The sequence below is a fragment of the Siniperca chuatsi genome, linkage group LG10 (assembly GCF_020085105.1).
Source record: "Siniperca chuatsi isolate FFG_IHB_CAS linkage group LG10, ASM2008510v1, whole genome shotgun sequence".
NCBI lineage: Eukaryota > Metazoa > Chordata > Actinopteri > Centrarchiformes > Sinipercidae > Siniperca > Siniperca chuatsi.
The window spans coordinates 16,625,621-16,649,420 of record NC_058051.1 but is presented as its reverse complement, the minus strand read 5'-3'; the positions used below and the strand labels follow the sequence as shown (position 1 = coordinate 16,649,420).

General features: G+C 41.1%; 2 protein-coding genes across 3 annotated transcripts; both read right to left on the bottom strand.

The window, feature by feature from the left end:
- Positions 1-740: 740 nt before the first annotated feature.
- On the bottom strand, positions 741-16,148 carry erbb3b (erb-b2 receptor tyrosine kinase 3b). The gene is made up of 28 exons (XM_044211052.1): positions 15,781-16,148; positions 13,801-13,955; positions 13,538-13,724; positions 11,747-11,872; positions 11,564-11,626; positions 11,272-11,390; positions 9,749-9,890; positions 9,408-9,521; positions 9,202-9,319; positions 9,042-9,115; positions 8,781-8,874; positions 7,991-8,193; positions 7,295-7,427; positions 7,088-7,181; positions 6,208-6,365; positions 6,038-6,094; positions 5,262-5,403; positions 5,028-5,147; positions 4,789-4,887; positions 4,363-4,548; positions 4,116-4,271; positions 3,908-3,983; positions 3,623-3,769; positions 3,445-3,542; positions 3,179-3,355; positions 3,007-3,078; positions 2,380-2,671; positions 741-2,214 (listed from the first exon to the last, which is right to left on the bottom strand). Exons 1-28 carry the CDS (start codon positions 15,857-15,859, stop codon positions 1,286-1,288), a joined length of 4,410 nt encoding a protein of 1,469 aa, XP_044066987.1. The 5' UTR covers positions 15,860-16,148; the 3' UTR covers positions 741-1,285.
- A 2,686-nt stretch (positions 16,149-18,834) lies between these two features.
- On the bottom strand, positions 18,835-23,471 carry arf3a (ADP-ribosylation factor 3a). 2 transcript variants are annotated; one of them, XM_044211071.1, is made up of 5 exons: positions 23,332-23,471; positions 22,079-22,261; positions 21,878-21,988; positions 21,392-21,516; positions 18,835-21,287 (listed from the first exon to the last, which is right to left on the bottom strand). In XM_044211071.1, the coding sequence occupies exons 2-5, from the start codon at positions 22,224-22,226 to the stop codon at positions 21,126-21,128; spliced, it is 546 nt and encodes a 181-aa protein (XP_044067006.1). In that variant the 5' UTR covers positions 22,227-22,261; positions 23,332-23,471; the 3' UTR covers positions 18,835-21,125. The 2 variants fall into 2 exon arrangements, with proteins under 2 accessions (XP_044067006.1, XP_044067007.1); XM_044211072.1 differs by lacking the exon at positions 23,332-23,471 and adding an exon at positions 22,409-23,325.
- Between the last annotated feature and the right edge of the window lie 329 nt (positions 23,472-23,800).

The window sequence follows — 23,800 nt, the reverse complement described above, 5'->3', positions numbered from 1 at the left end:
TAATAAAGTAAGTGGATACATTCTGAAAGTCTTATGTCTGTGTTTATATGTTTCAGAGATGGACAAAATAAAAATAAATAATAAGTCTGGGGAAGCTTTGGAAAATACGGAAATGTAGATATGAAATGTTCCAACCAGCCTCTTCATCATGAGATGATTAAGTTCATAGACTTCTTTCATTACTTTGTTGTGATAAAGTGCATCGCTCATCTAAGGACAAAATGACTTGCTAAATGCTTTTAACTAATTTACACAATCATTTTGTGGTAAACCCATTGGCCGGTAAACTGGATTTGAACGAAAACGGAAAAATGCTGAAGCGAACCTCTCACTTCTCTGATCATCTCTGATCTGCCTCTGACCAAATCGCGCGCGAGTGCCGCACCGATGCGTTCACATGCCTCCATCTCATTTTCTGCTGTTCATAGCAGTATGAACGAATGCAAGGTGGAGATGTGCAAAAATAACGGTTACACTCTATTTGGATAGCCCGCCTACAGATAGTTTATAGAGTATTTGTAACATTTCAACAGCTTATTAGTTGAGATTCAACATTTCAACAGTTTCACAAATAAAACCGTTCTAGGGTTGGGCATAAAAAACATCTCGGCTAGGGTATGTTCATGAATTGTCGCATATACTGATAATCTGTTAAACATCTACAGACAAAGCGAAACAGTTGAAAAGTGTTACCAAAATAACTAATTTTCACATTACAACAGGATAAAAAAAGACAAGTCTGTATTTTATTGTTTTATTTAATAGACACACTGTAAAACAATGCAAAAGAAATACTGCTCTATACAAATCACAAATGACACAAGTGATTTGATATTTGGAAAATAATCGTATTTATTCATTTCCATAATAATTCATGTTATAATAAAATGTACAAAAAGACTGCTCTACAGAAATACAACATGGTCACCTCATCTTACTGCTACAAATTACACATAGTTGTGAGGTAAACTTTATATGCCTCTTTTTAATTCAGGAACTGCTCACCACCCTTTGAAGTTTAAGGGCAAACACCACATGTTTTGCTTGCTACAGTATAACCTTTATTTTGTGGTTCTGTACCAACTCACAGTTGGTTTCATAAACATTATTTATTGCATTAAAACTGTGAAATGAGATTCAAGGGTGTATTTCTTTTTATTGCTTTTATCTTTCAAAGTTTGTTGCATGCTGGAACTCAAAGAAAAAAATCTGGAAAAGATGAAAAACAACCCAAATTTATGACAGGAACTAAAGTAACCGTTAGTCTCTGTCCCAGTCCACATTATTAGGTGCGTACAGCATCTGGCTTGAGGAACAGTCTGCTGTGCCAGTAGTCTGGGTTGTCAAATGATGTGTTGTTGCCAGGCTCTCCCATACCAGCACACACCTTGATGTATCCCCCGATCCCTGCACACCTGCCACTGCCCATCTCCTCAGAAACAGCCCTCCCCTTCACTGGGAGGTTCTGGTAGTCTGCCTGCTCCCACCCACTGGGCACCACTCCAAGTCTGGTCATCTCCTCATACTCCTCCACGTTTTCTCCCCCAGCTGCGAGCACATCTGTCCTGGGCATGACCATACAGCTCAGATTTCCCTGAAGTGTGGGTTGTTTATTTGTGTTGTGGTACTTCTCCTCTTCCTCTTCCTCCTCGTGCTCTTTTTTCAACACCTCCACTATTTGGTCTGCTTCCTCTGTCTCTGCTGCACTCTTCGCAGATGTTTGACTCCCACGTCTCTCCCAAGCTGTATCCTCTCCCTCCGTAGAGTCAGATCGCCTGATATCCATGTATTCATACCTGCCTATCCCTTGGGCTACCTCTCCTTGGTCATTCACAGCACTGATCCCAGTAGCAGAGGGGGGCTCTGTGAGCTGATGTTTCTCTGTGGACTCTCTTTGCTCTGCAACACTTCCTTCACAATCCTCATCTACTTGCTTACTCTTCATAGCTGAAATTGGTGTCTGAGTTTTTTCCACATGTGCTGTGTCCTCTATAGATAATGGAGCCATGAGGGTTGGAGAGGGTAAAGGTGAGGTTTTACGACAAAGTGCCACCGAAGGGGCATCTGCCTGTGATAAGACGACGCTGGTCGAGCAAGGAGGAGCGCCAGACTCTTTGCTCATGATTTCATACTCCTGGGAGGGATTTATCACTACGAGAGACAGATTATTCTTGACTCTTGAGTTTCTTCGCCCAGAATGAGAGACTCTACAGACTGTGAGCCATGACAGAATGTTTAGAAGGAAGAAGATCAGGGGAAGAAGCCTTGGTTATGTATTGTTCATGCTATAATTTACCACTTGTTTTCAAAAGTCAACAAAACAGTCAAGCAAATAATATGGTAAATCCGCATGCTCCCATCTTAGTGCTGATAATTTACCTCTCTCTGGAGTAACAGGTGACCCAGCCAGGACATAGCCATAGTGGTCCACCTCCTCCTCTTCATCTGCCGTCCAAACCTTATATGAGGATGGACTTGATGCTGTTGAGAGTTTCCTGTGCCGACTGATGGTTATACGAGGATTACCCCTCTCGGAGCCAAACCTGGCCCTGTGAAGACTCCCACTCTGTAAACCTTCCTCACGCAGCTCTGCCTCTCTGCCACTCCCCCTGACCTCTGACCTCTCGGGCAGTGTCCTCACCGAGCTAAGTCGAGACCTCTGAAGCCACAGCTGAGACAGAAAAGCAAAGACTTGGACTGATGCAGCGACTCGTTTAAATTAATCCTATTATTTTGAAACGAGACCAGTGGGACCAGAATGACACATTTTAATGTGTGTCTCAATGTGTTCCTGAGGTAATGACCTACTGGCAGTGCTCAGTTGTAAAGTTGATTTTAATATGGCTATTGGCAAAGTGTAGTAATAACACTGATTAAAGTGAAGCTGTTCAGAGTTACAGCTAAATATATGTATATTATCACCTGTGCAATGCAACAGCATTGGTCTTACAGGGTGGGAATGTGTTTGTTTGCATGCATTTGTGTGAACGTGTGAGTCTGTATCACCTGGCGGATACTGTCCACATGGCTGGGGGTCATTGGCAGGTATCCCATAGGTCCAGCCTGAGAGGTGCCACTCTACAAATCAGGGAAGAAAAAGTGTTACATGCTGGTTCCTTTGCCTCTTTACAGTCACAATGGCCCTAAAATGTATCAAATCAAAGGTGTATTTCATTACCCTGTAAGAATTAATCCGTGAACGAGACAGACTCCAAGATGGAGAGTGTTGGAGAGGAGGAGTAGCCAAACCATCTTCCAGTCCCTCCTCGTCTTGGTCTTTCAAATCTGCCTCCAGAAGCCCTCGCTCTGATTCTCTTCGATGGATCTCTCCTGAGGCCGTTTCTGCTCCTTCCAACTACAGAATAACATGGAAGTAAAGGGTTTAAGGTCTAAGCAAACAGCCAGTGGACCTAGCTGTAAAATAAGTGACGATTATAGCCTCACCTTAATGACAAGATATCTAGGTGGGTCTCTTGCCATGCGAGTGAAGTCACTGGCCAGCTCCTTGAAGGTCGGCCTTATATTTTCATCAATCATCCAGCCTAAAGAGAGTAAAGTGGAACAATTCAGATCACGTCTTTGTGTGTTTGTGCATACTGGCGCAATGTTTTATCACACTCACATTTAACCATGACCATGTAGACGTCTATGGTACAGATGTGGGGCTGAGACAGTCGTTCGCCCTTCTCCAGAAGACTCGGCACTTCTTGAGGCTGCACCGATGCATAAGGCTCTGCCCCAAATGACATCATCTCCCAAACTGTCACCCCTGTCCAGGAAGAGAGAGGCCACATTTAAATACTCTCCCTGCCAAAATTTCCAGACAGCAGCTTTCAAGAGGAAAGTTTATGTATTGGCACATACTATAAAATGCAACACACACTCACACAAACACACAGCCTCTTACCATAACTCCAAACATCACTTTGATGAGTGTATCTTCGGAACAAGATGCTTTCAAGTGCCATCCATTTTATGGGTGTCTGTATTAGGAGACAAATTGCAAACAAGCCATACAGATTGGTTTGATTCCATTAATGGAAGGGACAGTGAAAACCTCTTAACTGTGACTTAACAATTCAAGGAGTATCTCAAACTGAATGAGTCATAACAACCTTGGTGTCAGTGTAGACATATTTCTTGTCGTCGGGATAAAGGAGGTCTGCTACACCGTAGTCAGAGATCTGGACCTGGTAGTCATTCTTCAGCAGGATGTTGCGGGCAGCCAGGTTCCTGTGGACCATGCAGTGCTCCTCCAGGTAGTACATACCCTGAGACACAAAGATATATACCCTCTATAAACTCTGACATCTTATACATAACATTTGGTTGCTCAAAAGAATCTGTTCCAACTGCACTCACCTTAGCAATCTGCACACACCAGTTGAGCAGGCGCTGGGAGTCCAGGCTGTTCTTGTGGTGCTTGATGTGCTCCAGTAAGGAGCCCTGTGAACTAAGCTGGGTCACCAGTTGCAGAGTGGGACCTGGACAGATGCCCAGCAGCCTAACGATGTAGGGATGGTCCAGACTGCCCATGGACAGCATATGCTACACAGAGAGAAAGTTGTCAAACACTATATACTTTTTTGACAATTTAATGATACTTATATTGATCTTGTGCTATGTATTTTGTATGAAAAAACCTCAAAATGACGAGTTACAGGAATCATTGTAAATATCAAAACATTTGCCTTTTCCTTCTCATCATATTCTATGTTATGTCACATGAATTGCTATTTTTGTGATGTTTTAACTTCTTTCAAGAGTGTAAGAAGCTTCGAATCTCACATCAGTGATCTCGGTGAAGGTCTGTCGGCCTGAGCTATCCTGGATGGTCTTAATGGCCACGGGGAGCTTCACTGTCTCTCCCTCTGGAGTCCAAAAACCCTTAAACGCATTAAATGCACAGCAGCAGTCACATAGGTTCACATGAGTCTGTGAAACTTGTATAAGACTAAAACTATAATAGCACATAAATCAGTGGATAATCAGGGGCTATCCAAAAACACAAAGAGGTTGAAGAATACCTTGTTCACTGTGCCAAAAACTCCAGAGCCAAGGGATTTGATTTTTCTCAGCTCTGAGGGCCTCAGGATGCGGGCATGAACCTTGGTACCTTTCTCTCCGGGACCCAGTGGTTCAAAGCTCTGCAAGACAACAAGAATAATTCCCAGATGACTTTTTTCCTCTCTGAAAACAAATGCATGTAGCAGTCGAAACTCATGGCAGCTCATGAGGTTGGATGGTCTCTAAAGTCTCACCTCTTCGCTCTCCAGGTACCTCCTCATGGCTCTCTTGCGGCGGATGGCCAGGCCTCGGTGGTACAGCACGCCCAGGAAAAACAACACCAGGCAAAATATCAAGCCCGCCGGGACACCTAAAGCTATGCCTGTGATCTGACCACTGCAGAGAAGCAGAGAGAGATGCTAGTGTGGGGATACAAGGTGGAAAAGTCAGAGGCAGAGCTAAAGTTATAGAAATATTACTTTGCTTTGGCAGAAACTGTAGTGCTGTTGCAATAGCAACAAGCAGATCTGATTTCATATTACAGTAGTTTTGTGTATGAATTCAATAGGTCACAGGCATAGATAAGCACACTAGCTGGCAGCACTCAAATGAAATATGTGAATTGTAACATATGCAAAGGATAGAAATGTTAAAAAGGTTTTGCATAGTTTTACTTTACTGTATAAAAAAAACAGAGGGCGGCAGAAAAAGAGTTGACCACTCTGCTCTGTTGGGCAGAGAGAATGGAAGAGGCGAACAGAAGCAAAACAATAATTTTCTTAATATGATCTGAATCATGTCTGAATCACCGAATCATTTCCAGTATCTTTATGAAATGTCTGACTAAAGTTAATGTCCCAAAACAAAATGAGAGATTCAGGTGTGCAGTTTGTTGAGTTAAGCACTTCTTTGTAATGTTTTCACAATTGGCCAACTGGCAACACCATCCCCTGTATCACAGTGAGCAGTGGCTAGATCACACATTTTGCAGTGTAGTGTTTTATATTCACCAGCAGGGGGAAACACTCACCTACTAACTGCCAGTCTAACTACTTCTAAACAATCATTTAATCCTGGGCCCCAGCATCTGTTAACACATTAACACATCATTATCTTTCAACATTCATTGATGTAATTATTGTAACACATCGATGGATGGACACATGAAAATACACACATATGCTTTGAGTCCAGTCTCACCCCTGAGTGCAGTTGTGGTGACATGGTTCACAGTGACCCTCCCTGTTGGGGTATTTGAAGATCAGTCCCCTCTGTCCATCATTCACTCCAGTGGGACAAGAAGACATGCAGTAAGGACCATCTCGAAGATTGGCACACGCCACACACTTGTCTGCACCCTACCAAAGAAAGAAAGGAAGGCAGAAAAATATGGAAGAAATTGAGATAGTGTGAGAAAGATTATGTATAACTCTATGGGGAGGCATTGTGACCTGCAATGAATCAAGGCAGTGCAAGAAACTGCCTTTGTGTAGTACTTATAGATTAATTCCAACACAGAATTAAATTATTAAGACCATTAGCTACTGTATATAGTGTGTAAAATATTGGGCAAGGAGTGGCAGACAGTCAATAAAAAATTTCTTAATGGAAGAAAGCAGCGACTTTGCCAGCATTTTGCTGAGGTTTTTGTTGCAGATTTTACATTGGGCAGAAGAGTCACAAGGGCATCAAAGCTAATTTAGATCGTTATCACTTCAATTTTCGTCTAATGCAGGGCAAACAGCAACTCATGTTTAGATAGTATTAATGTTCCTGTTTCAAGGGTGTATGCTTGGGTTCAGAGGTGGGGGGACACAGTAAAGCAAGTGAAACTGTAAAAGTGTGGGGGGGACACAAAAATAGCTTTTGAAAAGTGAGGGTGAAATGACATGTCCCTCCTTCCCCAGTGGAAATCTGTACTGTAGTAAATCTATGACTGTAAAAAAATGACCACATCAAAAAAACATTAAGACAAAATACCAGAGTCTTGTCAACCAAAAATATTATGAGTTGTTAAATTCGTAGCCAGAATTCATACAAATGCACAAGGCCACAGTGTACTATCAAAGGAAGTGATTACCAGTCCAGTACAGCTGACTTTCCCACTATGAGGCTTACACTCTGGATGGCAGGCAACACACTCGCCATCAGGCCCTGCAAATTCCCTTGGAGCTCTGGGGACACAGTATTAAAAAATATATATAATTAGATAAAATGAATGAATTCAACACACAAACAACGTCAGTAAGAATATCAACACATACATGTATCTACTGAATCTACTGACCCAGTGTAAAAATTACAGCTGCCCACACATGTGCCATCTCGGCTGTAGTTCCTGCAGGAGAGACACTGGTCGGGCCCCGGGCCCCAACAACCTGCGTCTGAACACAGCGGGTCACACACATGGCCTTCTGCAACTGCACACACAACAATGTAAGAAAAGCATCAGAAAACTGCTGCAGCAAAACACTGATCATGTTTACATTTCACTCAAATTAATAAAATTGCAATGTAGAAGAAGATGATGTGGAAGAATTTTTTCTGATCATATATCAATAATAACAGAGATCGATAAAAGTATATAGTATAGTCAGTAGGCGATTTGTTAGGGGGGGATGGAGGGTTTCCCAGTTCGTTTCGCTCACCCGACTCATGAAAAAGTCACAGCTACGAATCCATCTGCTAGTTCACCACTTCAGCTACTGATATTTCAGAGCCATGGTCGGGGCCATAGATTATAACTTGCACAAACCCGAGTCAGATAAAGGATCAATGAGTCAGAGACTAGACTGACATATTAAACTAAACAACCCCTATGCCCCTGCACTCTCTCTGCTACTAGGGGATGGACAGGGGTGATGGCAGGTTAAATCGCCTACTTAGTATAGTTTGTTCAGTTGAAAGAATAACAACAGATAAGAAATTCAACGTTTCGTTTGGATTAAGAGTTTTTTCTTGTCAGACATCAAGCTCGCCTCACCACACTCTGCCAGCGGTCTGTTGTTGCTGAGGTTGTTGACTCGAACTCTGCAGCCTCTGAACAGCTGCGTCCAGTTTACAGTGTGCTGGTAACAGAGGTTGGCATTCTGACTGATGTACACACTGCCATCACTGATCTCCCGGAGAGAGCGCAGACCCAGTGAGGTAAGAGTGGGGATACGCATCACCATCAGAGAAAAATGCCTTTGGTTAGAGGGTTGGAGGACGGAGGAGGACACAGACAAAAAGAAAACAGAGGAAAACATTTTTTCAGTTAGCTGGAGAAAGATTTGAAGTAGAGCAAATGTCAAAGAATTACTCAGAATTTGTAACAGGTTTGTACCTGCAGATCATGTTTTTTTTTTTTTATTTAGACAAATAATATATACAACATACAACATATACGGTACATACACACATACACATTCATGTATCTGGGGGTCAATCTAGACACACCATGGAACTGACAAGCCATAACCAAAAGAACCAATCTCATTCCCTCAAACAAATATCCTAACATATACACATATACAATAACTACACACACCCACCTATGCGCACACATGTAAGTAATATTAAATCATAATGACTTTAGTTCTGTTAAAATATCTGCTCTTTCCATATGAAAGAAAATCTTGTTAACATATTATTTGTTTTATCATGTTAATTTATTGTATTTTACTGATTTAATTTTAGGGTAGATCAGCTTCTTCTGGGTCGGCTCCGACTGACACGTTAACAAACACACACACATCATTAGAAATCTCACACGGAGTGTAAACAAGCCTTACTGAGAGAAGAGTGACCTCCCTTGAATGGTAGTGAGACTCGAAAAAACGGACAGATCATTCAGTTCTTTGGGCCACGACTGGATGTTTAGGATATCTGACAATAAAACACAGTGATATTTAATACTTCAATTTAAAACCTTGTATGCCTTGAAAATGGTTGAAAGTATTATACAGTATTTGCATGTTTAAGTTAAGTGATGCAAAACCATTAAGTATTATGATGCATTATTAGCATCAGCAAACTTTACTGAGAATACAAACCTGTTATCTCTCTGACGGTGCGGAACACCTCCAGCTTTTTGGCATCTAGGGGCGGGATATTTTTAAAGTCATCTCTATAAAGAATAAAAACACACAATGTGAACAAGCTGACCATATGGCATTGTACTCTGAGATTCTTCAGGCAGAGCCAGACAAATACCCAAGAATCCCTGTGACCAGGAAGTGAAGGCTGCCCTGGATCTTGGTGCAGTTGATGAAGCTGTCGATGTTGCTGGAGTCCACGGTTTGTCTGTGTTTAGCACCAGTGCCTTCACACACTACAGGGATAACCAAATGTGATCATTGGCTTTGATGACTGACAAATAAACTCAGTGTGAGAAGTGGAAAGTGTTTATTAATGTCAACCTTTGGGGCAGAGTCCGCTGCAGAGCTCACACTGTCTCTGACCTTCTCTCTCCACCTCCATCTTGTCTGGAGGACAAACGCTCACACAGGAGCTACCGTCCACCACAAAATGAGCTACAAGGAGAAAGAAAAGGAAGACACTGTTGATCAACATCAGGGGAGACAGAAGCATCACTGGCAATGTTTAAGACCCAGCATCACGTCAGGTCTGATACCATCGCTTCATGCGTTACAGTGCTAAGAGCAATATGACACAGGTTAGTTAAAGCATGTTCCACATTGCACAAATAGTGACAAGAAAACATGTTTAGTATTCAAACACACAAACACAGGCCACTCACTGGGGCACTGGGAGACACAGATGGATCCATACTGATATTTGGCATTAGGGTTGGTCTCCATTTGGAACGTCTGCTTGTTATAGATCAACGTCTGGGGACACTGGGGCACACAGGCTCCAGAGTCATTGAAATGACGACATGCCTATACAGACACACACACACACACACACACACACACACACACACACACACACACACACACATACACAGACACTTACATTTGGGCAATGCTTTTACAAAATGAGATATCCATTTGAAAACACTGACATGCTATGTGTCAAACTTGGCTACCATTAAAGTCCATTATGGGTAACTAAGTAAAGATCTTAAAGGAACCTGTTACCATGGTTTTGCATGTTTTTGTTCAAATCATACAAATAATTTCATTGTACTAATCATTCCTGCCTTTTCAAAATAACACTATATAAGCTTTTAGGTTGATGTTTAGCAATGCTAGCAGCATGCACGGCTCTAGGGACGGCAATGTCAGTCTGTCAGTCCATCACTTTGGTCCAGACTGAACTGTAGTATGGATTGCCATTAAATCTTGTACAGACATTTATGGCCACCAGAGGATGAATCTTTTTATCTAGCGCCACCAAGAGGTTGACATTTAATGTTGTGAATTAAATGTCTTGACAACTATTGGATGAATTGCTGTGAAATTTGGTACCTAGATTCATGCTCCCCTCAGGATGAATTGTAATAACTTTAATGATCCCCTGACTTTTCATCTAGCGCCTATATTAGGTCAAACAAACATTGTAATTTGTTGTTTATGCCCATCAGCCTCAGCTGTACTTTGTGTTTAGTGCTAATAAGCAAATGTTAGCATGCTAAAATGCCAAACTAAGATGGTTAACATGGTTGACATTATACCTGCTAAACATCAGCATGTTAGCATTGTAATTGTGAGCATGTTAGCATGCTAAAAGTTAGCATTTAGCTCAAAGCACTACTGTCCCTAGCACAGCCTCACAACTGCTAGCATGGCTGTAGACTCTTTGTTCACCCTCCTGGCTCCTAAAGTCAGCTACCATGAACTATTGTGTTGTTAGAAAATCAAACCTAGAAAACAAAAAAATAAGCTAACGGCTAAAAAAGAATAATGACAAATTGTTGTTGTTTGGCAGATGACTCTCAAATAACAGACGCACCAACGAAAAAAGAGTAAAAAATAAAGTGGGTTGAGTCTACAATGAGCAAGTTTCAGGTATCTGCAAGGGGATTTCCATACAATACTATTGTACAGTATAACTGTAACAAAAAGCAATAGATGCCTGGAATTTGGGAATTAAATCCAAAGAGTGAGCATGGTTTGTAATTGGTTACAATATGGATAACCAGTAAAATCCTTAAAAACTTTGACTTTCAAGTATGTATATTACAATAAAATCAAATGTGATTGGAAGCATACAATTTAAATAAGGAGGCAAAGTAGTTTTTCCATAAAGGAGACAAAGCAGTTTGGAAAAGTATTATTTTTATTTCATGTTGTTACTGAAAAATGAAAAACTACTTACAAAACAGTCCATGTCCAGAGGGCCTTTACAGCCTGCTGCACACTCTATGTGACAGCAGTCCCTGGGGCTCGTCCCAAAACAGCGGCCATTACACTGTGGAGCGCACACCGTCTTAGTCACTGAGACACACAAGAGAGATGGGTTGAACAGAGGTCACCAATGTGCACGTGTGTTTGTGTGTGTGTTGTGTGTTGCATATCTCTCTGTCTCTGTGTATTTCTGTCTATGAAGAGAGACATTCTGTGAAGAGAAAGAAGGAAGAAAAAGGGAAACAGAACAATTGGACACTCACAGATCTGACATTGGTCTTCATTTGGCCCCCAGCAGTAATCTCCACAAGATTTGTGGCATGGGCCTGAGAGAGACAAAAAGAGGAAGAGACAGAAAGAGATAGAAAGATAGGAAGTACTCATGAGAAAGAGACAATCTAGAGATAATTTGGGGATAAGTGAAATAGGACTATCCTAACACTGACCTCTCTCTCTATTGTTCTGGATGTCAATAGGAGCACTGTTGTCCCTGATAATATCTTGCCAGAAGATCCAGGGGCCATAACCCAGGTACTTGTTGTTGATAATCTGCACTCCTCCCTCCAGAATCTCTGTGAAGCAATGGGTAAGAAATTATGCACGCTTCACAGAGAGAGAGCAGACAGGATATCCTTTAGCAGACGTTACACTTACTCTTTACATTGGAGCCCACAAATTGCAGTGTAAATATTTTGTACATACTTGGTAAAATAAGAAATACCTACTGGGTGTATACCAGTAGGTACAAGGGAAGAAGTACAAGAAATAAGTGGATCACAAATTTGCTTTTCGGAGGGACCTAGAGCTAAATGACCTCTTAAGTACTTTTTTAATTGGATACATGTCAAATAATTGCAAGGTACAGACATAACAGGCGATGGGGCCATGCCATTTTTCAAAAGCTATATCATGAAAAGTGTGGCACCATAGGTTGTTTCTAACATCAGTGTTGATCATCAAATGGATCTTACATTTGACCTCAAAACTGTACAAAACCTCATTGTATTGGTAGAGTATAGGTATAGTTTTCACCCATCCCAAAAGGTATAGTTATGTATTTATTCTTTTTGCAAAAGGGAGGGTAGTTTAAAAAAAGATGGCGATCTTCTAGGTCTATTTTTTTCTTTACTTGTGAGATTTATTGTAGAAATCCTGACAAACAATAACAAATAGTTACATCAAAATATTCATATTTATTTTTATTATTTAGAGAAAATATTGCATTGATCAAGTCCATCCTCACCCACAAGGTTGCCTCCTGTGCCTGGTTCACTCTTTCTGTGGCAGTAGTAACTGCCTATTTAGTAACTCTTCATTAAAAAATAGAGTGGCAGTATTTTCACCATGTTGTTACTAAATCTTATTAGAGATACTAGGTTGAGGGTATTGCAGTTGTTTACTAAATGTTTAAGTTTCTAAGAAAATATTAATAATCCGTGAGAGGATACAAAATAAAGAAATATAAGATTCAGCTCCCCTTCCCACAACAATAAAGTTATTACAGTCCCTCACAAGAATTTGGAACAGGCTTGGATTAGAATGGACTAGTGTGTACTATACTTTTTGTTACACAAGTTTATTTGTTTTTTTACATGAAACATATTTAAGGCTGGGATCACACCTTGAATATAAAGCAGGAAAAGTACAGATGTAAATAATAAAAAGAATATTGGCTGAATTCCATTATAGCGGCTTCAGTTTCAGGGTCATGGTGTTGTTCATGCTGTTATTAGTAACACCTGTGCTTTTCCTGCTATGACCAAACTATCTGCTGTGAAAAAGGCCCTGGATAACCTGCTATCGTAGGATGTCAAAGATTTTGGGAGCAGAGGAGGGGAAACTAAAACTGAGTCACTGCACTCCTTGCCATAAATCACCGCCTGTAGTTTTCATACCACTTAAGAAGACATCAAGAAATAGCTTACAACAAGTATCACTTGAGACTGATTTTCCCCACATTTTGTCCTGCCACACTTTTAAAGAATGAGTAACTGTCAGCTATAAGATCTGTCAACATCTATCTTTCTCTGCCCATAAAACAGCACATTTTACGTTTCTTTCCACAATAAAAATCTTAAATAAGCTTACTTAGAAGAACAGCAGGACCACCTCCTTTTGGTGTTATTGAGTTTGTTCTCACTGTTTTGGATACCTAAAATCTCAGAAATGCACCTTTTACACCTTGCATATAGGACATTTTTTGTCCATGCGTCTGTTTTCCCGTTAACCCTCTTTACCTGTCAGATTTGCGAGCCCCAGCTGCCGCAGGCCGTTGGAGCCGTCCTTGGGGTAGTTGAAAAGGACAGAGAGAGCAAAGCGTCTCTCATAAAGGCTGTTTCCTCTAATGACCCGTAGTTGCCCTAGAGGAATCTCCTGAAAGTGGTTCATAGCAATGAGGACATAGCCAGTCACCTCACGGATTGTCTGGAAGGAAAAAAGAGGAGTACACTTATACACTTTGTACATACAAATCAAGGGAGCGAGGAAGGATGATTTTTACCTTGAGGAAGGAGAAGTCCCAGTTACTCTCAATCTGAGTGATCTCTAGGTTTCCCATGATGATCTTGCAGCCATCATACCGGCCCTTAATCAGGTTGTACTGATTCTCCTGAGAACCCGTGGAGCTCAGTCCATTCTGTGTACCAGGACACACCACTGACATATACAGGGAAGAAAGACAAGAAAAACAAGGGGTACTCGAAGGGTTATTTAGGGTACTGGTGAAGAGAATTGTGGGTCAATGTATCAGTTTTACTTGCTATACAATATGTGTAAGGACCATGCCAGTGACTTAGCATGTTTAGCCTATTTACTACAGATCACATGTACTTTACATCACAGCGAACTAATTTGCAAATGATGTCCGTGTGATTTTGGATGTCCAGGGAACCATTGGTGTTACATTGCCATTGCAATGTAATGCACTGCATTGCAATGCAGCTACAATGTGATTTTGACAAAGGTTAATGAGAGTCTGCTAATTTATTTTAATACCATACAGAAATGAATGGAAACCAATGGCAGCTTGGAACAACAACTACAACAACAAATCAAAAACAGAATGAAGTTGAAAATGACTGGCAGCTAAGGAGCTAAAACATGCAAAAACACTTGTATGGTCCTTTAAAGGTGAACAAATGGTGAATATTCGAGTGCCAGGGTTATATGTTTCTGCAGTATTTATGGGTTTGGTGATTCTTCCTGATGCTGTGTGTGCTACTGTGTTGTTTGGAGAGTTTGATGTGAAGCAGAGTAAAACAGGCAGGCTGCCCTGGTACATGGAGCAGTCCAGGCCTGGGGCTGATGGAGTGGAGGCCGAGGGTTGAGGGAGCAGGACTTTTCTCAGACAAAGTGTCTCATTGTGATAAAGCTATAAATGTGGACAGTGTGTCCCAGTGAGTGAAGAGTGATGCAGTGACAGACAGTGCTTCTATGTGTGTGCATGTGCGTATGTGTGCATCTGAGGGGTCTGCGTTGCTGAGATCATACCAACAGACAATGGGCCATGTGTGAGTGGGACATTCTGGCAGAGGGCAGGGAAATATCGTGAACGGAAGGAGACATACACACCATCAACAAAAACTGTGGCACTGGCCCTTTATGTGCAAAGATTAGGCACCTGCAGCAGTCAACACAAGTAAAATTTCCTTTCTTCATTGAGAACATGCAGAGTCTTAATACTACAATAAAGTGAAGTTGATCGCCGTAAACCTTTGAGGCTTGTTCCATGTATTTTTATGGAAAATAAAGAAGTGCATGTTGACAGATGACTGTAGCATAACCCATATCCTCATGCATTTACGCATTCATGCATGGTTCTCTTGAGTAAACATAGGCACTGCATAGAAGTGGAACTGGGGGAGTTGCATGATATTTCTGACTATGAGGGCAATTAAAACTCACATGCATACACAAAATACAGGCACAAGCACACCTGCATAATCCAAATAACCTTTTGGAAAAGAAAATGAGTGATTGTCATTACCAAAACAAAAACAATCATCTGCAGATTGCACATAGCAACATGAACAGGACCAGTTGTTCTCAGTAGCTTTTTACAGCTGGGATTGTATTGCCATGCAGGCAATTTTATCTCCACAGGGGCATTAATGTTGCTGCCATTCATCACTAGCAGTATATAAAGTGGTGATATGTTGCTGCATTAAGAGCCTTGATCAGAGTCCACTAATAGCAGTAAAAAAGCTCTCAAGGAGGAGAGCACAGTTAAGTACTGTGTGATCTGAGAAAAAGGAAATACAAGATGAGGGTTAATAGTTAATATAAAATGTAGGCCTCTTAACCCCTGACAAGTTTAGATAGGATCCATGTTAATTATTCTATTCTATTCCACAAAATAGAGTTGCATACCATGTTAGAAGCTGTGACCTCAAGGCAGAGGTACTGCCAACAGGTGAATTCAAGCAGAAAAACTATTTCCTGGTTAAGATAAGGTTTCTGATATTGAATTATAAATACCTACCTTCATGGGTTTGGGATGATGCTGTTTGTAGCCTCCACGATAATGTCACACACAGTAATATGACTCGCCACTGGATCATGTTGACGTCGAATTAGTGAGGTATTATCATATCATACAAGTTTAGGTAGTCCTCCGAACAGCCAGTGTTGTGTAGGATAGCATGGATGTATAAAAAAAAGAAACATATGTTGCAAACCAAAAAATATTCAGGTTCCACGCTCTGTAAGATGAGAGGGGGAAATAATCCGATTTCATGTAGCCAAAGTGAAGGAGAAATGCAACGCCTTCTTTAAAAATTCGCACAAAACATTACTAATAAGAGCAGACAAATCGCGCTAATTGCGAAACTGAAAACGGCGAACAAGTGGCAGTTTATTTTGACGCTGGGTTTTCCCTCCCAGAGAAGGACATGTGATTGGCCAGATGCCCGATTTATTCACCAATCAGAGGTTGGTCCGTCATTTTTTTTTTTTTTTGCAGTGAGCAAAATGGGTAAAATCCTATTAGTTTTAGGTCGAATATTTAATAAGAGATATGAATTCTTTTTATTTTCTCTCCCATACAAATAAAATATCTCATAACAAAAACACATTAGGCCTTCATAGAAAAGATGAAGCTGAAGAACATTTAAATGAATGAATCATCAGATTGACACTTTTACCTTTAGTAAAGCCAAGTTGACTGCCTTTGTGTATAAGAATTATGCAGTTATTTGTTTAATATGTTAAACAAATGCTTGTGATCTAAACCTCTTGCATGTGCACCAGTGTGAACACCATGTACCCTATATGTCCCTCTGTGTGCAGTTATTTTGGCTTCATGTTGTCAGCTGCTGCATGTGGACGCAGTGCTGTGGTCTCCCAGTCAGCACCCAGTGCTGTGAGTGGCTGCAGTGTTTTCCCTGTAAAGAGCAGTATTGTCCCCACAGCCCTGTCAACTGGTTAATCACCTCTTTGATGCGCATGGAGCTGCCTGTCACAATGGGCACATTGTCAGACGGTCAAGTGACTTCTGAACCCCAAAACAAGAACATGTTTAATTTGAGCAAATGGCCTCAGAGCAGGCAAGATTCCTGAACACGGAGCTGTGAGTGAAAAAGGGGATGACTTGCTAATGGATGGATAGCAGTAACTGCTTCTGACAGATGTACTAATAATGTGTTGCTTTTTCATATATAGCTGTTAATCTTATTTTGTATGAGAGAGAGATAGTTGAGCAGTTGCTGTTTGTTTGAAAGCATCCCTATGTGGAAAATTCGAATAATAGTGAGACTTCAACCATCATTATTTTCATTGAATATGTGATTGTAATGTTGATGTCTTCATCCATCTGATATGTTCAATAATAAAAGCAACAAAAATAAAAGTTGTAAAGAATGCACACATTCATTATTTGTGAATCAGCCTGTACCATTAAGTGGAACTCATAACTGCCCTCCACCAGCAGTTTTCCATCCAGCAGGAGGAGACAGAGTCTGAGGAGTGGTGCTCTGATATCAGAGCTGCCTCAGGTCCTGTGGGAGGTGGACTCTCAGCCTGTGTTTGCACCTACATGGCTGTTTTTACATTAATTCTTCGACTCATAAGTTTTGGTACAGTCTCTAATCTGTTGCAATGAAATGATCAGCTGGGATGTGTCCACTAACCCTAACCCTATTGAATGATGGAAAACTTTACAGAGCAACATTACTCAGTAAGTTGGAAGAAATTTTCACAACTTGAGTCAGTTGTGTAGTTACATAAACAGCAGGCAGTGTGAATTTTTCACTCCTGCTCAGTAAAACAGTATAAAGTGAAAATATCACAGAGGAAATTAAACTATAGTGATACCAAACAAATACATTTCTGGTGTTTATGTTTCACATTCTCAGGAGGCTTTCTCTGTTGTCAGGTCAGGAAAAGTGGCCTACATAAAGGCCTGATGATTCCATGGTGTCTGCAGAGTCTGGCAGTTTCACAACGCCACCATGGTGTCAGCCGCAGTGTCAGCCTTGGTGGCCCTGTCCCTTCCAAGGCGAGCTGTGGGGGTTAATGCTGTGGCCTTTTGCAGTTGCTACTCCCTTCAGAGATTGATGAATTGATTGTGGGGCTGCTGCCAGTGTGTCTGTGCCCTGGGCGAAGGTGTCCCGGTTACGGGTGGGAATCCCAGCTATGGCATCCACCCTGGGGCTACTATTGTAGCCGTGCTGCAGGGGGCCCTGGGGGCTGGTGGCCCCCGGTAGCAGCTATGACCCACATACTGCTGTCACACCCCTGGAGACACAGCGGCACTCTCCCCTACATGGACCTCTGATTGGCTCAGACAAAATGACTCTCTGCGGAGTGCAGCAATTCCACAGGGAAACTACCTGATTGTGCCAAATGTCTCTTGATGGCAGCAGTTAGGAAAGGCCAAAAGACAAAGACGACAAAGATCCATGTCCCTCCCACCTATTTGACCTGCTCTTTCCCTTCCCATGTCTACCAGTACATGTTCAGTAATCAAGCTTGTAATATGTGCTGTTAATTAATCTGGCTTTAGTCTTTGCTGGCAAGGGAGAAAATTTCTCTGTGCTCACCTTAAATCTGAGTTTAAGACATGTACGTATGTGCATGATTTTGTGACATCACAACTAGTTTGGAAGCCATTCATGGTCCAGTATGCAACTTACACTTGTGTGATGTTGAAACTTGAAGCCTCCAGTGCACATACGCTGAGAATGGACTTTTCAGGGAAGTATAGGAGACATCTTGTTTCCAGTAGTTAAACCTCTGAAATGAACAATATATGCATGTTCATAGATTCTGGCTTTTTCAATGAGGGAGGAGTGGATGTAACTTTAAAATTTTTTAAACCATATCAGACACAAATGATTATTCAAAGAGAGCATTTTTTAGTATTAAAACATGTGTGGAGGGGATCTTTAAATTGTGTTTGATCAAACGTGGGGGAAAGGCTGTGATCTAAACAATAAAAAATAAAATAAGCTCAAGTTTATAAGGTCTCCACTGAGGAGCTCAATCATAACCAAAGTGTGTATGATAAAAAGGTGAAAAATGAGGAAGGCAAAGCAAATTTGTGTTTTGGTCTTTTTATTGATTGATCGATGGAGTGCCAGGAATCATTAAATCATTCAACACTTTTGCACCAGTTTGTGTTGTTTGTATTACCTCCTCTCTTGATAATATTCCACTAAATTAAATAAATCCATTTCAGTTTGTCCCTTTTTGAATAAACATTATCAGTTGGAATATTCAGCAGTCTTGCTTTTCTACATTATGTCAAGTTAAAGTGTGCCAATAGTCATTGAAAGAAGGATGTTTAGCCACAACAATACTGAGTGCATCTGTGTAACAGATCATGGGTGAGATACTTGAATGTTGGATATTCCTACATATAAACCTGTTTTATCAAAGAGAAATTAACCACTGGCAATATAAGGCCACAAAAACAATTTTCACACCAAACCGAATGTAATAGAGGGCACATCACACACAAGCTGCTGTCAGTTATTCATATCTGCCAACACACTGACCCCAATATCTACAGGTGTATCAACAACACTTTCAATTTTACCACGAATACCATGGTATACTTTTCTTGTTACATAAACATATATACAGTTGCGCTGACATAGAAAAGCATGCTTTTGCATATTAGAAGGTTGTTCGGTAAACTTTACACTAAATCCATAACATTTATCAGTACAGCATTGTTCCAACCAGCAGCAGTAATTTAGACTAACAAATATAGTCTGAGGAAACAGGCTATTATAATTCACTTTTATTACAGATCTTGTACAGTATTAACATGCCTTATGATGCAGTATTACTATCATCCTCTCTCCTATTCTTTCAAATTATGTGATTTGTGTGAACACTCAAAAACTCAACTGTCTGATCTAGTTAGCAAATTAAGAAAAACAACACTAAAATCAACACTTGCCATTTGGTCCAAAATAAATAAATACTCCATTCAAAAATACAAGAAAAAACAGACATTACATTTTTGTACAACAATAATGCATCTAGAGTTATTTTGTGCAACATGGTACACAGAGATACGGTTAACACAAGAAATACATATAATGTCACGCCAATTGGGGATGAATAAATTAGGATGACAAGCAATATCAGTTCTTTTCACAGATATAGTGCAGCTGCTCGGACAAACCGACTTAAAAAATAAAAATTTGAAAGCATGTAAGCTCTCTGATATTGCCAATCACATGCTCTGCTACATCGCTCTCCACAGGGCAGGCTGATAGCAGCGTTTTTTTCTAAGCCACAGAGCTGGTACAGTGTGCCTGTTCTGTCATCTATATCAGTTCAGCTATCACACCTCGTTGTTTTAACCTCTATTGAACCAGGCAAGTCGACCAAGAACAAATCTTTATTTACAGCAGCAGCCTGCAGTAGTTCAGAGCTCTTACAAGCCACCTAGCCAGTACTGCAATATCTCCATGCAGATTGGGAAGCGATAATATACAGTGATACAGGGCCTGCTTTTTTCACTAGCTGCCTTAGCAGTAAATGCACATTGCAATAAAGGGAGAGAAACCATGTGATGCAGTTCGAAAATAAAACCAAGAAACAAACTTACAAATAAATAAATAAATGTTGACAAAAATATAAATTGTTTAAGACTATCCAGTATGTCATCAGGCTTTGCGTTTAATAAAATAAATAAAATCCAAATAAATAATAAATACATTTAAATAAAATGTAAAATAACTTAAGTTTATGATAAAATACAAATTGAGCTCTGAAGCGCATAATTTGGTGGTGGTAAAACATTGGTATGGACAGAAAATAACAACTTTTCATTTATCTGAGCCTGTATGAATATACTGTTTTTAAGCAATGTGATAGTAATCTGATAGTAGGAGTACTCCCACTATACTATTATGACATTCTTTATAATTTACATTAAGCTTAAAGTATCTGAGGGAAGGTTGCTCTGCCATCATGAGTCTACAGCATAGCTTTTTCTGGACAAATTAAAAGGTGATGGAGGTCAAAGGTCATAGAGCCTGCAAAGTAGGGGAAATACATATGCCTTTACAGTAACATTATACTATTACATCCCAATATTTATGTATTAAGCTTATAAGAATGTAAGTAATTTAGGTAAAATTCGACACCATTGGTTTGTAAATATTTAAAAAACGCTCACCGCAGATCCAAACAAATCAAAATAATCAAAATAAAGAGATGAAATGAAAGTATTTTGGGGGGAGAAAGCCATTGAGAGTCACCCCCTGGGAGCTTTTCAGCGCTTTCTCTCCATGTAAACACAATGGATCCACTAAAACCACTACCTGGAGCTGGCACCCAGGCTCTTCCCCACTCTACTGACCGGACCCTTCACTTTTTGTTCTTCAGCTGATTGGCCAGCCAGTCCAGGCCCTCGTAGAGACCATCTCCACTGGTGGCGCAGGTGGCCTGAATGTACCAGTTGCGGTGGCGTAGGGAGTGCAGGCCCAGCTTGTCTGTGATCTCGGCAGCATTCATGGCATTGGGCAGGTCCTGATCAAAATCACATCAGGTGTGAAGCCTCAGTTGGTAAGGAAATGGGTGCAAGAGTGCAGAAAGTAGGGATTACAAAGGAGGAGACACAAGGAAGCCTATACCTGTTTGTTGGCAAAGACAAGAAGAACAGCATCCCGCAGCTCGTCCTCAGCCAGCATCCTCATCAGTTCTTCCCGAGCTTCGTTAACCCGCTCACGGTCATTGCTGTCCACCACAAAGATCAAACCTGCAGGGAGAGACAAGAGCTTGTGTCTTTTTAAGGGTTAAACAAAACAAAACCATCAACTCTACTATGCCAGAATCTATTTCATCCCACTTTCTGACAATATGCTGACGTTATGTTGTTATAAATCATATTGCTAAACCAAGTTTAATCATTGTCAAGGCTTTCAACATGACTAAGACGATAATAATTTGAAACAGTTGGAGGCTGTATGCAAATGACCTCATCTAAAGCATTAGTCAGATATGCCCTCAGGTGCTGGGGGCGAACGTGTGCTGCAGGATCTGCCACGGGACTGAGCGGCCTTGTTAACTCCAACATGGCCGACTAGTATATCATCTAAGGGACTGCTGGTCTGGCTCACCCTGGGTGTTCTGGAAGTAGTGCCTCCACAGGGGACGGATCTTGTCCTGGCCACCCACGTCCCATACAGTGAAGCTGATGTTCTTGTACTCCACTGTCTCTACATTGAAACCTGAATAAAAAGCAAAGCAAAATGAGTGACACCAAGCTGGACGAACCCAGTGACAGGTGTTTTACCTAATGCTATCAGTTCCTCACACACCGATTGTGGGGATGGTGGTAACGATCTCCCCCAGCTTCAGCTTGTAGAGGATGGTGGTTTTCCCAGCAGCGTCCAGCCCCACCATGAGAATCCTCATCTCCTTCTTGCCTATCAGGCTCTTCAACAGGTTTCCAAAGATGTTTCCCATGATGACTGGCGGTTCTCACCTCAACTGCAACAGAACTGTTACACCCGGGACTGAAGAGACTACTTTCCATATATAGCAATAAAGCAACCAGAACAAATCGTGAACCACATATAGAAAGTCAAAACCACATAAAAAAATCATGCGGTGAGACAAAGTAGCTCTTCAAAAGCAGCATTACTTACCATTACCACCTTGTTAGGGCTTGAAGCCACCTCAGAGGAAAGCCAGTAAAAGAATACTTCACACCTCGGCAAGGGGCTGACCTGACTTAAAGGCTGTTGCTTTTATGTGGCGCAGAGTAACCACCTTTTATGCTGGCAATCGCATAAATGCCAGTGTAACAATCCATTCATATTACATTAAAGGACACATAACCTGAGGTTGTGAGAATGTATGGTGCACACAGCCTATAGCATTAAGGTGAGAGGCTTTGAATTTTACTTCCCTGTAGTCTTTCTTGGTATGGCCCCTTTAACAGGCCACCTCTGCTGTCAACTTGTGCTAACGTATTCTACTAGAGGTGCATTTGGTGTTAACAGGGATATATCAAAATTAGCAAAAGATGCATCCACAGCCTACTGTGCGGCAGTTGGAGCACCCCCCCCTTCTCTAGAAAGCTTTTATTTTGTATGAATGACCATCTCAGCGATTGTAACTGATGATGTCATGTTTTTATATCAAATGCACAGGCTATAGCTGCTAGCATAGCCTGTTACAGCTGCAGTGGCCGCACATCCATGTACAGCTGTCATAACGCGAGGGGTACACGGCTGATGCTGCAGTCCAAGCAGGCGATGAATTTGAACGAGCCAAATTACGTATTTATAGCGTGAAACGATTATTATTCGAGCGTAGTTAGCTAGTAACAATATTAGCCAATGTCTTTAGTATTGGAAAAAAAAATCTCCAGGTCAATTTGTGTGCTGTAATCCCCTCATACAGTCACGACAAGCGCACCAGTCGGCCTGATGTCGTCGATGAACGGCTGTTAATTTACCAAGAAGCGTTACAAAGCGTTAAAAGAGCGACAAATACGCTGCGGTCACCTTTATTACTTATATACATCTTTGAGCATTTTCACCATTTGCATCTCATTCACACTTACCCGTCAATGGCAGGCAGGCTACCAGCTGGAGTCAGGCAAAGGACTGGATGATAGTCTCGCGATGAGCAACGCTTGTGATACTGTATATTCTCGCGTTAGTTGGGGTTGTCCTCTCACATTTGTCATCGATGTCTCGTTAAAAGCCAGGAGCACTGCTGGAGGGCAACTGTAATTTAATTATCGCTTTATAAAACGTGAAAAATAATTGTATGTAACATGAGCATCAACCTGCTTAGAGACTTAACCTGTTTTTGTGAGATCCAATGCAGCTTTTAAGACACGATTCACACACTATCCTTTCTGACAAATAGACATTGCATTTGTTTAAATGTTATTTGTGTGCCATTACAGCACATTAGCAGGACACTAACAACTAAACCAATATGAAATGTAGCAGAGAGTCTGCAGGCAAACATGCTTGAATAATTAAAACTGGAATCATCTTAATGAATAAGTAAATGGATGACTG